The 12,833-nt window shown below is 51.5% G+C and overlaps 1 protein-coding gene across 3 annotated transcripts in view; it reads right to left on the bottom strand.

Annotated features, from left to right (window-relative positions):
• Nucleotides 1-12,833, bottom strand: part of WDR25 (WD repeat domain 25) — a 144,620-nt gene that overhangs the window by 84,209 nt on the left and 47,578 nt on the right. Inside the window, exon 2 of one of the 3 annotated variants that reach the window (XM_069559777.1) lies at nucleotides 3,705-3,936. The exons of the other annotated variants lie outside the window; for them this stretch is intronic. Within the exon in view, the coding sequence (XP_069415878.1) occupies nucleotides 3,705-3,785 (81 nt within the window). The 5' untranslated portion in view covers nucleotides 3,786-3,936. The remainder of the gene's footprint in view (nucleotides 1-3,704; nucleotides 3,937-12,833) is intronic. 3 annotated transcript variants of the gene reach the window in all.

Raw genomic sequence — 12,833 nt, 5'->3', positions numbered from 1 at the left:
TACTATTAGCTGCAGAACCCAAAGGATGAAATGTTATTAAATATAACTTTTTTTTTTCCCCCTGCAGTATCGCCAAGTTCCAAGAACAGCTTGGAGATTTCCCTGAAAAGGTTGGCAAATGTGCTTAGTACACAGAATAGCAGCTGCTTTATAAACTGCATACTTTTTTATTAAATTACTGCCCCTGCAACATCCTGCCAGCCACAGGATTAAAAGGTAGAAGAGATTAAACTGATGGGAAAGGCTCCCAAGCAACAGGTCTAAGTAAGTCACAAGGGGTAAATCCCCTTCTAAGTCTCTGCAATGGCAGCGGGGGGCAGGGGCGGGGGCGGTCAGTTAGGGTTGGCAGGGGGCCAATATACAAAACTTTAATGACATGGACTCACTATTTCAAGGTTGAAATGGCAGTTATCCACATTGCTAGACATGTCATAATTTTCTTTTCTTTCCTTCTTTCCCCACCATGTACCCACCAGGGTACTCTGGATCTCACAGAATGCCTGGAACACAGTGTGCCATGCTAAGTCACTCAGTCGTGTCCGGCTCTATGCGACCCTATCGACTGTAACCTGCCAGGCTCCTATGTCCATGGGATTCTCCAGGCAAGAATACTGGGTTAGGTTGCCATGCCCTCCTCCAGGGAATCTTCCCATCCCAGGGATCAAACCCACGTTTCTTATGTCTCCTGCACTGGGAGGAGGTCTCTTTACCACTGAGGCTTCCCCGGTGGCTCAGGCGGTAAAGAATCTGCCTGCAATGCAGGAGACCTGGGTTTAATCCCTGGGTTGGGAAGATCCTCTGGAGAAGGAAATGGCTAACCACTCCAGTATCCTTGCCTGGAAAATACCATGGACAGAAGAGCCTGGCGGGCTACAGTCCATGGGGATGCAAAGAGTCAGACATGACTGAGCGACTAACACTTAGGACTTTGACTTCACCACAAGCGCCACCTGGAAAGCCCATGTGGCTCAGACGGAAGGCAGTAGGTGCCTAGTAAATACTGCTCAGTGACTGAGGGAACCCCCAGCAGAGAGGTGCTCGGGAAACACCTGATGCATCGCTCCACTGAGGGGCACTATGACTGTCCTATTCTCACCGAGATGGGACCACTTCCTAACCCCCTCGCTACACAAGCTCGCTCCTCTTAGAGGAGGCCCCTGCCCTCTCCCAGCCCCTGCATAGCCACGTATGACCCTGCACAGCTGCCTGACACTCTCAAGAGGAGGCTTCTCGGCTCTAAGATGGGAAGCCAGGGTGGCGGCTTCCGCCCAGTGCTTGGCACCGTTGATGGGCGACTCTGCACCCCCACAAGCCCCGCTCCTCCACTGTCAGCAACCCCGTGGGATGCCCGCTGCCTGGTGCCCTGCCAGGACCAGCGGGTTGAGAGCTTTACTCCAAGTGCCACAGCCTTGACAGATGTGAGGCCATGATGACTGCTTCTGCTTTGCAGGTGAGGGAGCTGAGCACAGAGAGCCTCGGTGACTTTGGCAGCAGGCAAGGCAGCAGCAAGCCCATGTTGGTCTCCACTGAGCCCCCAGCCTGTCTGCAGGGCTGCACCAAGCCGCCCCCAGGGGATGCTCCTGCACACCATTCACTGCCCTCTCCAATTCACTCCCTTCCACATGCCCTGACGCTGCTTCCACCTCCACCTGGAAGGCCCCCGAGGTTGAGCTCTGCCTCGTGAGGGGATGCCCTCCCTTTGGGACCCGCGTCAGCCCCGTGCCGCCGTCCCTCCTCTCCCAGCCGTGAGGGCAGTCCCGGTCCTGCTCCCAGCACCTGGGCCACACAATTGCTCCCATGGACGTCTACCCATCCGCCCCTGCAGGGATAGCTCCTTGGAGGGGTGGGGACCCCAACCTGCCGCTCTGTACATCTTGGGACCCACTGCGAAGCAGGGCCCCAGCTAACGCCTGGCGCTCAATGAACAGAGTGCCTTCTGAGTGTCCATCATGACGCTAGTGCCAGAACATTTTGAGAACCTGAGCCAGGAAGCAGAGCCTGGGCTCCCAGGCCTGCTTTCAAGACCAACTCAGGCAGAGCTCGGTGTGCCTTGCTTGATGGAATCGATGAGCAGGAAGTAAACACAAGGCTGCTCATTGCCTCCAACGTGGAAGCCTCACTCGGAAGGTCAGGGACCAGGCACTTTGACACAAATTCAGCAGCAGCGTCTTTAATCATTTCAGGGTTAATAAAAAAAATGTCAATTACATTTGTCATCATGGCCACCCTGGGGGAACAATCCAGGCGCAGACAATCTCTGGTCAAATGACAGCCGGGTCTGCTTGTCACACGTCCCTCCAGCTGCCTCACTGACGAGTTAATCGAGTTGGTTACCTCCCTCCTGGCCTGTCCCTTCGTAAATAATCAGTGGTAATATGGATCTTCCAAATAATCTGACCTGAGAATTGCTGCTCCAGCTCACCCAAAATGAGAAAAGGGGACAGAAACAAGGACTGAGCCTCCAGATGCCCTGGAGGGTGGGGGCCACCTGGAGAGCTGGGCAGGGCACAGCCCCGGACGCACGAGCTTCTCCCGCCTCAACGGGCCGGGGCCTATCCTTCCATCCCTGCGTCCTTCAGCGCCCACTGTGGTCCCCTGCCCCAGAGAGCTTACCCTGTATCACACTGGCCAATCTCCATGGCCCCCATGACCTTACGAGGGGTCCCATCCTACCCCACTTATATAAGCTGGCCAACGGCGGCTGAGAACGGACTGAGCAGCAGGCCCCAGTGGGGCTCAAACCCAGGTGTCTGGCAGCGGCCCGCTGCCGGTGGCCAAGGGGCTCCTGAGTGCGGCTGCCTGTCTGCATTTTTTGAGAGCAGCTATTTTGCAATCAAGGAATTCCTGCACAAATTGCCAGGTGCAAACGCATCCAAGAGGAAAACGCTCCCCTGGTATAAACTGACACTTAACACACAAAGATAGGAATGAAGCCAGGTTGAAATGGAATAAGGAAAACATTGCTTTCTACCCCAGGACTACACCAAATGCTCTGAAACCATTAAATTTGCCTAAATTAAGCGTTCTATCTTTATCAGAGAATGACTTGAAAATGACTGTTCAGGGACTGTTACGCACATTTGTTTTTAAACAATGGATCCTCTCCTTGACATAAACCTGGCCTCGGGCCAAATGTCAGGGGTCCTCGTTCCCCCAGCCCCAACCAGAAGTGAAGCTTGAATGAACCTCTCGGCTTCACACCCACCCCGCCCCCCTGCAGCACAGAATATGCTGTGCTGGTCCTGTCCCCAGCCCCGGCAACGTGCTTCACAAAGGAGAGGCATTTCTGTCACCAGAATCTCAGACGTTCAAGATCGCTTTTATTTGCAGAGAAAACATGAGGAGTATGAAGAATATATACAGCTATTTCCTGGACTCATTTTAAAGCTGCTGCAACTCAAAGGGTTAAGCTGAGTGGGGCGGTGGGGGGGGTGGCTGCTCCTCGGAGACCACTGCTAATTTCTCCAACTCACTGTCATGTAAAATGCGTCCCCCGCCCCCACGAGGCGATCAGGGGCTTTCCGACTGCCCTTCCGGAGAGTTCTGTCTCCAGTGAGACATCCAGATGACACTTTCTCGACAGCCCAGCAGTCATTAGGTTTGCAAGTTAACTTCCCTGAGACAGGCGAAGGCTCTTATTTTGATGGCTTCCCTCCATTTGGGCAATTTTATCCCCTTCATAAACACTAATGGCTCTTGAATACCTGCTGTGGGTGTGGTGTGCTGTGCCAGGCTGAAGTGCACAATGCCACACAAAATGCCATCACCTGAGTCACCGTCTCCATTGGCAGTCAGCTCCGTGACACACAGGAGCCTGGGACTGAGGCAACTTCTCGGCCGTGGCAACGAGCAGGTTTCCAGAGGGCAGGGCTCCTCAATGCAGGGCCCGCCGCGTGACAGACACTGCCAAGTGCCTCCCACATAGCATAGGTAATCCTACAAAAAAAAAAAAAAACCCAGGAAGTTTCACGATGCCCACTCACTCACTTATGGTAGAAGAGTGATGGTCAGAGGGGAGGCCTGGCTCGGGCTCGGGCTCAGAGTTAGAAAGGGCCCGGGAAACCAAAGCCCAATCCACCTCCGTACCAGCCCTCACCTCGGTCTACAGGAAGGGGCCACTTCCACCAGCAGGTGGTCAGTCATGTGCTGGCAGAAATGCAGACGCTCCTCCCGGCCCGACTGCACACTCCCCACCGCCACCCCCTGCACCAGGAGTCGTAGAAAGAATGGCAGCCTTGGACCCAAGGACTCCAAGTTCAAACCCCTGGCTCTGGCTCCCACCAGCTCCGTGACCAGGCTCAGCACCACCCCGTTTCCAGCCTGAGTTCCCTCAGATGTAAAGTAAAGGAAATGCAGCAAACTTGAACTTCAAGGGGTGGTTGAGAAGATTAAATGAGATTAAAGGAGATAACATATGCAAAGCCACTCAACCTGTCTCTTCTTCCTAATCAGCTGGGGATGAAAGAGCATAAGCCTCAGCTCTAATTCCAAATCCCACCTCTCAGACTGAACCACAGGATGCCCTGAGCTCAGGGCAGCACCTCGCTGGGCCTCCCTGGGCTGGCTGGCTCCCCCTCGCCACCATTCAGGCGGTGCACGGGTTAAGGAGACTGTGTCTGGCAGGGAGTGGGCGCTCAATAAAAGCTCATTCAATTCAATTTGACTTAATTAAAAAACCCTACTCATAGCCTCGAGAATGGCAGGAGCACAGAGGGCTAAAACTACAAACTCAAATCCATCTGAAGCCCATAAATTTTATATCCTGCCGATGAATGCATTTTCTTATTAAGCAACAATATTATAAACCACTTCTGAATTCCTGGCAATGTTTAACAGTCATATCTTCATCGGGCTAAAAGCGGTTGTCAAATCACAAAGAACTTGAAGGGGTTCTAAAAGAACTGATGAAAAGGAATAACTGAAACCAAGTTTACTGAACAAATCAAATTATTTCACTGCTGTGCCTCACTTTGCAAAGCTTCTCCAAATTACACTTCATTATGAGACTCAGAAATTAGACACCAGTAACAAAATGAGAAAGCCAGAACGCATAAATATTTACACAATCGTCAGAATGATATTCTTCTGTGCAAATCCACCTACTACTTTGTTTATTCTTATTAACTCAAGTTTAGAAATGGGACAATCGTTTGAAACAGGGCCCTGGGGATTTCTCTCCCTGACTCAAATCACTTCTTTTTTTCCTTTTGAGAAAACAATGGTGCATCAGGAGAAAAGAGAGAGAAGGCAGGGGAGAGTGGGGTGGCCACTCCCCAGAAGCCCCTTCGAGCTTCAGCGGTTGGCTTGGGACTCGGAGCAGCTCTGCAGATGTATACACTGATGAGGGCACCTCTCTTCTCCCACTGAGGGAGCCCCACCACGGCTGTAGGTGGCCATGCAATGGAAACAGCGGGCTAGCAGAGGGCAGCAGACGATTGCTTTGGGGTGGAACGGTAAGAGGGATCGCAATCAGAACAGTAGCAACTAATGACCACGTGCCAAGGTGCCAGGCAGGACACACAGCATCCCACATCCCCACAAGAGCTCTCTGCAAACGGGAACACACTCTCCCAACTTGGAGATAAGGGAACCCAGGTGCCAGAGCCAGCAGCCACCTCATTCAAGCCCAAACAGCCTGTGAGCGCCAGAGCCGGGGTACCGGCCCAGCTCTGGGTGGCTTTTCCTGGCGCACGAGTACCATGCGCTGGGTGCTGACACCACAGGTACAGCAAACACCCGGCAAACGGGCGCTGGATGTTTCCATGGAGGTGGGTCTTGCGGAAGCCAAGGAGAAAGCGGGGCTGAGTCTGGATGGCGGTAGAAATGTTGGAGACCTGCTCTCTGTAGCCAGGTGTTATGCCAGGAGCAGGGCCAGTGACTGCGCTAGTCCTGGACAGGGTCCCAGGGTTGAGTTTCACCACCTCCTTTCTTACTGCGGTCGTCAGCCTGCAGCCACACGAATCAAGCCTTCATTCATTCATTCATTCATTCAGCGAGCAGGCACTGGGCCCCTGCTCCGGCTCCTGCCCATGCCAAGCACTGGGGGGGGACCCAAATGGCTGAGGCCCAGCCCAGCCGTAAAAGGCCTTCTGTGCTTCACCAGGCAAGACTCGAACTGTTGTGTCACATGTTCCAAGACAGAAAAGCAGAACAGATGCTTCAGCACATGGGGCGGCGGCGCAGGGGCGACCAAAGGCAGAGCTGAAGGCAGAGCGATCCGGTGCCCTCGGGCCGCGTCCCCCCTCCAGGGGAGGGGCGGGGACCAGGACTTCCTCTTCTGCACCTCCAGGGCCAGCGTCCCAGCTCCAGGGGCAGGGACCAGGACTTCCTCTTCTGCACCTCCGCCCGCATCCCAGCTCCAGGGGCTGCGGGCAGGGACCAGGACCTCCTCTTCTGCACCTCCGGCCCGCATCCCAGCTCCAGGGGCGGGGCGGGGACCAGGACTTCCTCTTCTGCACCTCCAGGGCCAGCGTCCCAGCTCCAGGGGCTGGCGGCAGGGATCAGCACTTCCTCTTCTGCACAGGCGACTCCTGGTCAGACACTCGTAAGTGGGACACAACCCCAGGAACGACCCATCCACGTGGCACGAGGGAGACCGATGTTCCCTTCTCCTCTCCTTGGGGATAAAGGCCCCCTTGCCCTGAGACAGTGGACACCCAACACAGAGGCTGCCCAGTGGGCCTGGAGGGGAGCTCAGGCCACAGTTCACGGCCACACTGCCGCATGGTGCCGATCGTCTGGCGGGGAAGTTAGGATAACAAAAGTATCGGTCGGCAAATCCATGGAGACACCATTAAGATGCCATTTAAATACCATTAAAACATGTAAGCTCAGTGTAAAACTATTTCATTGCAAATTATACTGCTGTAAAATAAACAAAGGAAATGGATTCCAAAAAGCATTAGAGTAACATTAAAGCAAACAGAACCCCTCTATCAAGTACAGGAGAAGTCTAAGCAAGAAAAGCACGCTGAGCCAGCACGCTCAGCTCATCCAGCTGAGCCCAGACTCGGCAATAAGCCCTGCGTTCCAGCCGAGCCTCAGTCTCCAACTCGCTGTGTGACCCTCCACGCGCATTTCACCTCTCTGAGCCCCAAGATCCCGTATGGAAAACATGCTGCGCTGATGAGAGGGTTAAAAAGGATGAGAGGAGAGACAGAAAGTTACACACTCAGACATTCCACATCTCAAGCTCACACGGCCGGCCAGAAGAGTTGGGAAGTGACGCCCAAGTCTGGGCTCTGAGCATCTGCACTCGTCTGAGAAGAGCTCGCCCTGGGGCTGGTGGTACAGAGAAGCCACCTGAAGCCCTGGAAGATGCAAGATCTATGCACCGTGAGCTCCATCCACAGCCTGAGTCCCCCTCCTCCAGGCCCTCGTTGGCTCACAGGCATCTCCTGCACTGTCTCGTTTCTCCCTGGAAGTCCAGCCACCAAATCTCACTCAAGAGCCTCTCTTGGGTGACCCAGGGCCTCGTGTTCTTCCTTGAGGGGCTGGAAGCGCCCATCTGGACTGGACACCTCTGGATGAGGTCTGGGCAATGCACTCCTATTCACTGCATTAACCTCACTGCCCAGCCAGTGAGCAAATGAATCAGTGAATGCCCAGCTGCTCACTCGTCCCATGTGGCGGGGGCAGGTGGGGTCACAAGAGTCACCCCTGGACCAAAGGCCCACTCCGGCTTAGAGAGCAACTCTTTCAGAAGCCTCCAAACTATTCGGATTACATATCACTATCACTTTATTAAAATAAAAAAATTTTTTTGAGCACACAACTTTGACTACATAAATAGTATTCTACCCATACATTAGACACATTATAAAACACTCACACACAGGACTTTCAGAAGCATAATGTGAAAAGTAGCTGTAAGTGGAGCATTCAGCAGTTTCTCCTGGGTTACCCTCCCTGCTCCAGGATCCTCTGACCTGGCACCCAGGGATATGGCTTCCCGAGCGGCTCAGTGGTAAACAATCTGCCTGCAACGCAGGAGCCACGGAAGACACAGGTTCGGTCCCTGGGTTGGGAAGATCCCCTGGAGAAGGGAATGACTACCCATTCCAGTATTCCTACCTGGAGAATCCCATGGATATAGGAGCCTGGTGGGCTACAGGCCATGGAATCACAAGAGTCGGACACGACTGAGCAACTGAGCAGGCACGCCGGCTGTGAGAAGGGGCAGGGCTGGGAAGAGGGTAGCTGGGATACGGAAATGGTGTTGGGGGGTGGGGAAATGCTTCTCTACACAGAACTTTTCTGTATAGATTTGACTTTTATACACGTTAGTGGTTTACACTGAAGGAAAGGAGGAAGGAAAGCAGGGAGAGAGGCAGGGGAAGGGAAGAAGGGAAAGTAGAACAGAAAGAAAAACAAGCGCACTGAATGGTATTTCAAACAAACAACAAAATTACACTTGAAAGGGACAGCAGAAAAGAACTTAGCTCAAGGAACCTCTAAATGTTTGGACAATATGCCCTCAGGCTACAGGCAAAAAAAAAAAAAAAAGAACTCCAATAATGTATTCAAATTAATAGGGTTTTTGTGTTTGTTTTTTTTCAGAGGTTAACAATTCTGAAATGGTGTTTTGACATTCTAGAAATAAGCAAGTAAATAAATATGTTGTGAAAATAGGAGTCAAGTTTCCCATCACTGGAGAAGGGAGACGCAAACACGGAAATGGAAAAGGGCAGAATGAACTTCACGGTACTGGGTGAGAGGCAGATGAATCCGTGTGAACTCGAGGGTTTCGCAGTAGGAGTGGGTAGAGGTATACATGGATACATGCGTGTGTAAATCTACCGATCCGTCTTCTGAGAGGCACTGGCAGCCCAGCACTAGCGAGCACACTGAAAACCCGGATGCTGGCTTCTATACACCTTTCTCCAGGGAAAGAAGGCAGAGGTCCTTAGAGGTCCTTTGCAGACAGCTCCTTGGAGACAGGGCAAAGACAGAGGAAGACAGGCCTGGGATATGCTGCTGAGTCAGAAAATAAGCAGGTATTCAAAGAACAGTGGAGACGTCTCAAATGAACATGGGAGCCAGCTTGAAGGAGCTTCCACCAGTCAGATGGTAAAAACAGATTAGAATTTATTAAAGTAAGAGTCCGTGAATCCACACTGATATAAAATAAACAGACTATGGGGGGGGCCTCTTTATAGTAGGAGGAAATGATAGGATCAGAAGTCACCGTTTTCCAACCACCATCATAGAAATTGATAATCAGAGGAAACACCAGTTCAGTTCAGTTGCTCAGTCATGTCCGACTCTTTGCAACCCCATGGACTGCAGCACGCCAGGCTTCCCTGCCCATCATTAACTCCCAGAGCTTGCTCAAACTCACGCCCATCGAGCTGGTGATGCCATCCAACCATCTCATCCTCTGTCAGAGGAAACATCAATGGACATGAAAACTGGTGGGTAAAAGGTGAGGAATAACAGGCTATTTGCATAGTCTCAAAGTGTCTCTCTACACGATACTTCAGCATGACAAAAGGTAAAACCATAACTACACTGGAGAGACCTGGCAGACAACTCCCTAACCAAACCATCGCAGCCAGGATCTCCAACAACAGGACTAATTGACAGCATGTGCCTCCCGATGTGGGGGACCAAGCAGGACACAACAGCACCCCTGGGACACTCCTGCCACAAAGTCCACAGCCTGAATCTAACCATGAGGGAGCACCGGACACACCCAGAATGCAGAACAGGCTACAAAACACCTGGCCTGTCCTCTTCAAACACGTGACTGTCATGAAACACGGGAATTGTTCTAAACTACAGGAGATGGAAGAGACAGGACAAGGAAGGCGACAGGTGAGCTTGCAGTTTCTTTTGCTACAAAAGACATCCTTAGGACACTGTCGGAAAAAAAATCTCCACCAGGTGTGCTATAGGAAATTAGATAATAACGTTGTTTCAATATAATTTTCTTGATTTTGATAAATGCACTGCCGTTATGGAAGAGAATTTGTTGTTTTTAAGAAACCTACATTGAAGTATTTAAGGAGAAAGGACCATCAGACCGTAACTTACTCAAGTGGTTCAGGGAAAAAACGCACCTACGGATGAGCATAAGAATGCACACGCGCGTTGCTGCTGCTGTCGCTTGGCTGCCAAGTCGGGCCTGACTCTTTTTTGACCCTATGGATCGTAGTCTGCCAGGCTCCTCTGTCCACGGGATTTCCCAGGCAAGAATACTGGAGTGGGTTGCCATTTCCTTCTCCAGGGGATCTTCCGGACCCAGAGACTGAACCCTCATCTTCTGCATTGGCAGGCGGATTCTTTATAGCTGAGCCACCAGAGAAGCCCAGTATGCATATACATCTGTATCTCGAGAGAGAGAGAGACTATAAAACGGCACCAGCAGCATTTGGGGAATCTGGGCAAAGCATGTCTGGGAAACTTCTGTACTACTCACACAACTTTTCTATAAGGCTGAAATTATGTCAAAACTTTTAAAAAAGGAAGGAGAAAGGAGAAAATAATTTTTGTTTTTTCTTTTTGCAGGCTGGTAAAAGTTGGCGGCATTATCTGCAGGTGGCGGCCTCTCGGCAGGCTATGCTCGGGGGAGACTTTGGTGCTGTGACAGTACGCTTCCTGAAAATCACTAATGAGAGGGGTCAACTCTCACAAATGGGGTGATATCCACTTATTACGTCTTCTTTACCGCTGGTGTTTCTAAAGATACTTTCCTTTTCATTTCCTCCCTTTCTTTCCTTTCTTTTCAAATGGCTACCTCTGGCAGGCATCCTCACCTGAGTGAGATGAGAATAAAACACCAGAATTCTCCTCAGCTCTCCCATTTCCAACACTGTCATAATCCACAGCTCACGGATGCTGAAATCAAGATGCGCGTGGGGTAACAGATCTACCGCACAGAAAAAACTCAAAGAAGGGAAGTGCTCATCCTGGAGGGAGAGTCCCAGAGGAGGTTCTAAACAGAAATGTGCTTTCTCCGGGCCAAATAGCTCTCCAGCTGTCAGAGGCTCTCACATCATCCTCAAAATTAATTCAGCTCTTACGGATGTTTTTTCCCCCCAATACATAAAGAGGGAGACTTTAATAAATAATCCTTTAACTGCTTTCATCAAATGTGTATTACTTTTAATTCGTATTAAACAAAACCAAACGAAAAACCAATTTCTTTCAGTTAACTAGGGAATTGAAGTACCTTGCCAGGCAGTTATATGATTCCAGAAAAAAAAAATCCTTTAGAAAATATAATTAAGTCTAAATGTTCTAAAGCCACTAGTCTTACCCAAAGTTGTTTTATTATCTGAAGCTCCAAGGATACAGATACCCAAATCAATCCCTGTCAATATTTTAATGTCATGCATTAATTAGCCACGCTAATAAAAGAAGAATGCACCTCAGGATGAATGGCAGGGGCCAAAGGGAGTAACAGGTCAACCAGCTGAGCGAAATGGCCTTGATTTAAGCCTGTGAGGCTGGTTAATATGTCCTTCCATTGACTCACTCACTCACTCATTCTGGAAACCCCAGCCGTGGAGACCCAAAGCAGGCCAGAAGGGGGGTCAATGGTTTGCTCCCTCAGGCTGAGGCCGGGGGCACTTCAGAGCGGGCATCTCCTAGGCCCCTCTCCGCCTGCTAAAAAGGTGCTTGCCAGGTAGGGTGCCCGAGGAGCGAGCCCGATCTGTGCAAACCCACACAGCCTGATCATCCCAGGACTGTCCTAAGCTCAGCAGGGCCTGGACCCCCTCACTGGCTCACCTACACAGGTCACAGGTCCCCTCGACACCTCCGTGTCCTCACCTACCAGCTTCCCTCCAGACTTGGCGGAAGCTGCCAGTGCAAGAAGCATTACATGGGTCATAGGACTCTACAACTCTTTCTCAGTTGAGTCAACGTCCTTTCAGGGAGTAACCACCTGTGCCGGGCACAGTACGTGCTGGCCATAAAACTGTCAAACTCCGTGCGCTCCTGGAGCTAATTACTCAAAAATAAGGCATTATGATTAGCAAAGACACTAAGAATTTGGGTCTCACAGTACATGGCCCCATTAGCATCCTCCTCCCACCCTGGCCAAGCCTGGCGTCTCTTCCACTTCTCCAAGAGGGTCAGGATGTCAGAGACTGAGGATCTGGAGGTGGCTCAGATGAAAGGGCGGAGGTGGGCCTGCCCTCCCGCCTCACACCTGACACTGGCCGATGGTCACGACGTGCCCTCCTGAGAACACACACCACTCCCCGGGGCCTCACGGTCTTCAGGATTTGGCAAGAACCTTTGGGCCCGATTCCATCTCACCTAAGACCTTCCAGATTCAAATGCAATGAGTGCTCACTGAGCAGCCCCCACCATGTGTCAGGCAATGTGCTAAGCCTGTGGTAGGCTGAATTGCATCCCCCAGATTCATATGTTGAAGCCTCAACCCCCAGGGTGGCTGTATTTGGAGAAAGGGCTTCTAAGGAAGTCAATAAGATTAAATCAGGTTACAGATGTCCCTGGCAGTCCAGTGGTTAAAACTCTGAGGTCCCAATGCAGGGGGTACAGGTTTGATCCCTGGAAGGGGAATTAAGATCCTGCACACTGCGTGGCATGGCCAAAAGTAAAGGTTCCGTGGGCTCCTAACAGCGGGGCTCCGACCTGATAGCATTTGTGTCCTCGTAAGAGACACGAGACAGCCTGCTTGCGCTCTTTCAACGCAGCAGAAAGAGCCACGTGAGGATACAGCAGGAAGGCGGCCGTCCACGTCCCAAGGGAAAACCCCCCCCAGACACCGACCCTCAGCACCTTGATCTTGGACTTCTAGTCTCCAGAGCAGTAAGAAAACAAATTTCTGCTGTGTGAGCCACCCAGTCCGCGGTATTCTG

The sequence above is a fragment of the Ovis canadensis genome, chromosome 18 (assembly GCF_042477335.2).
Source record: "Ovis canadensis isolate MfBH-ARS-UI-01 breed Bighorn chromosome 18, ARS-UI_OviCan_v2, whole genome shotgun sequence".
NCBI classification, from domain to species: domain Eukaryota; kingdom Metazoa; phylum Chordata; class Mammalia; order Artiodactyla; family Bovidae; genus Ovis; species Ovis canadensis.
This window is presented reverse-complemented; position numbering and strand designations above follow the sequence as displayed.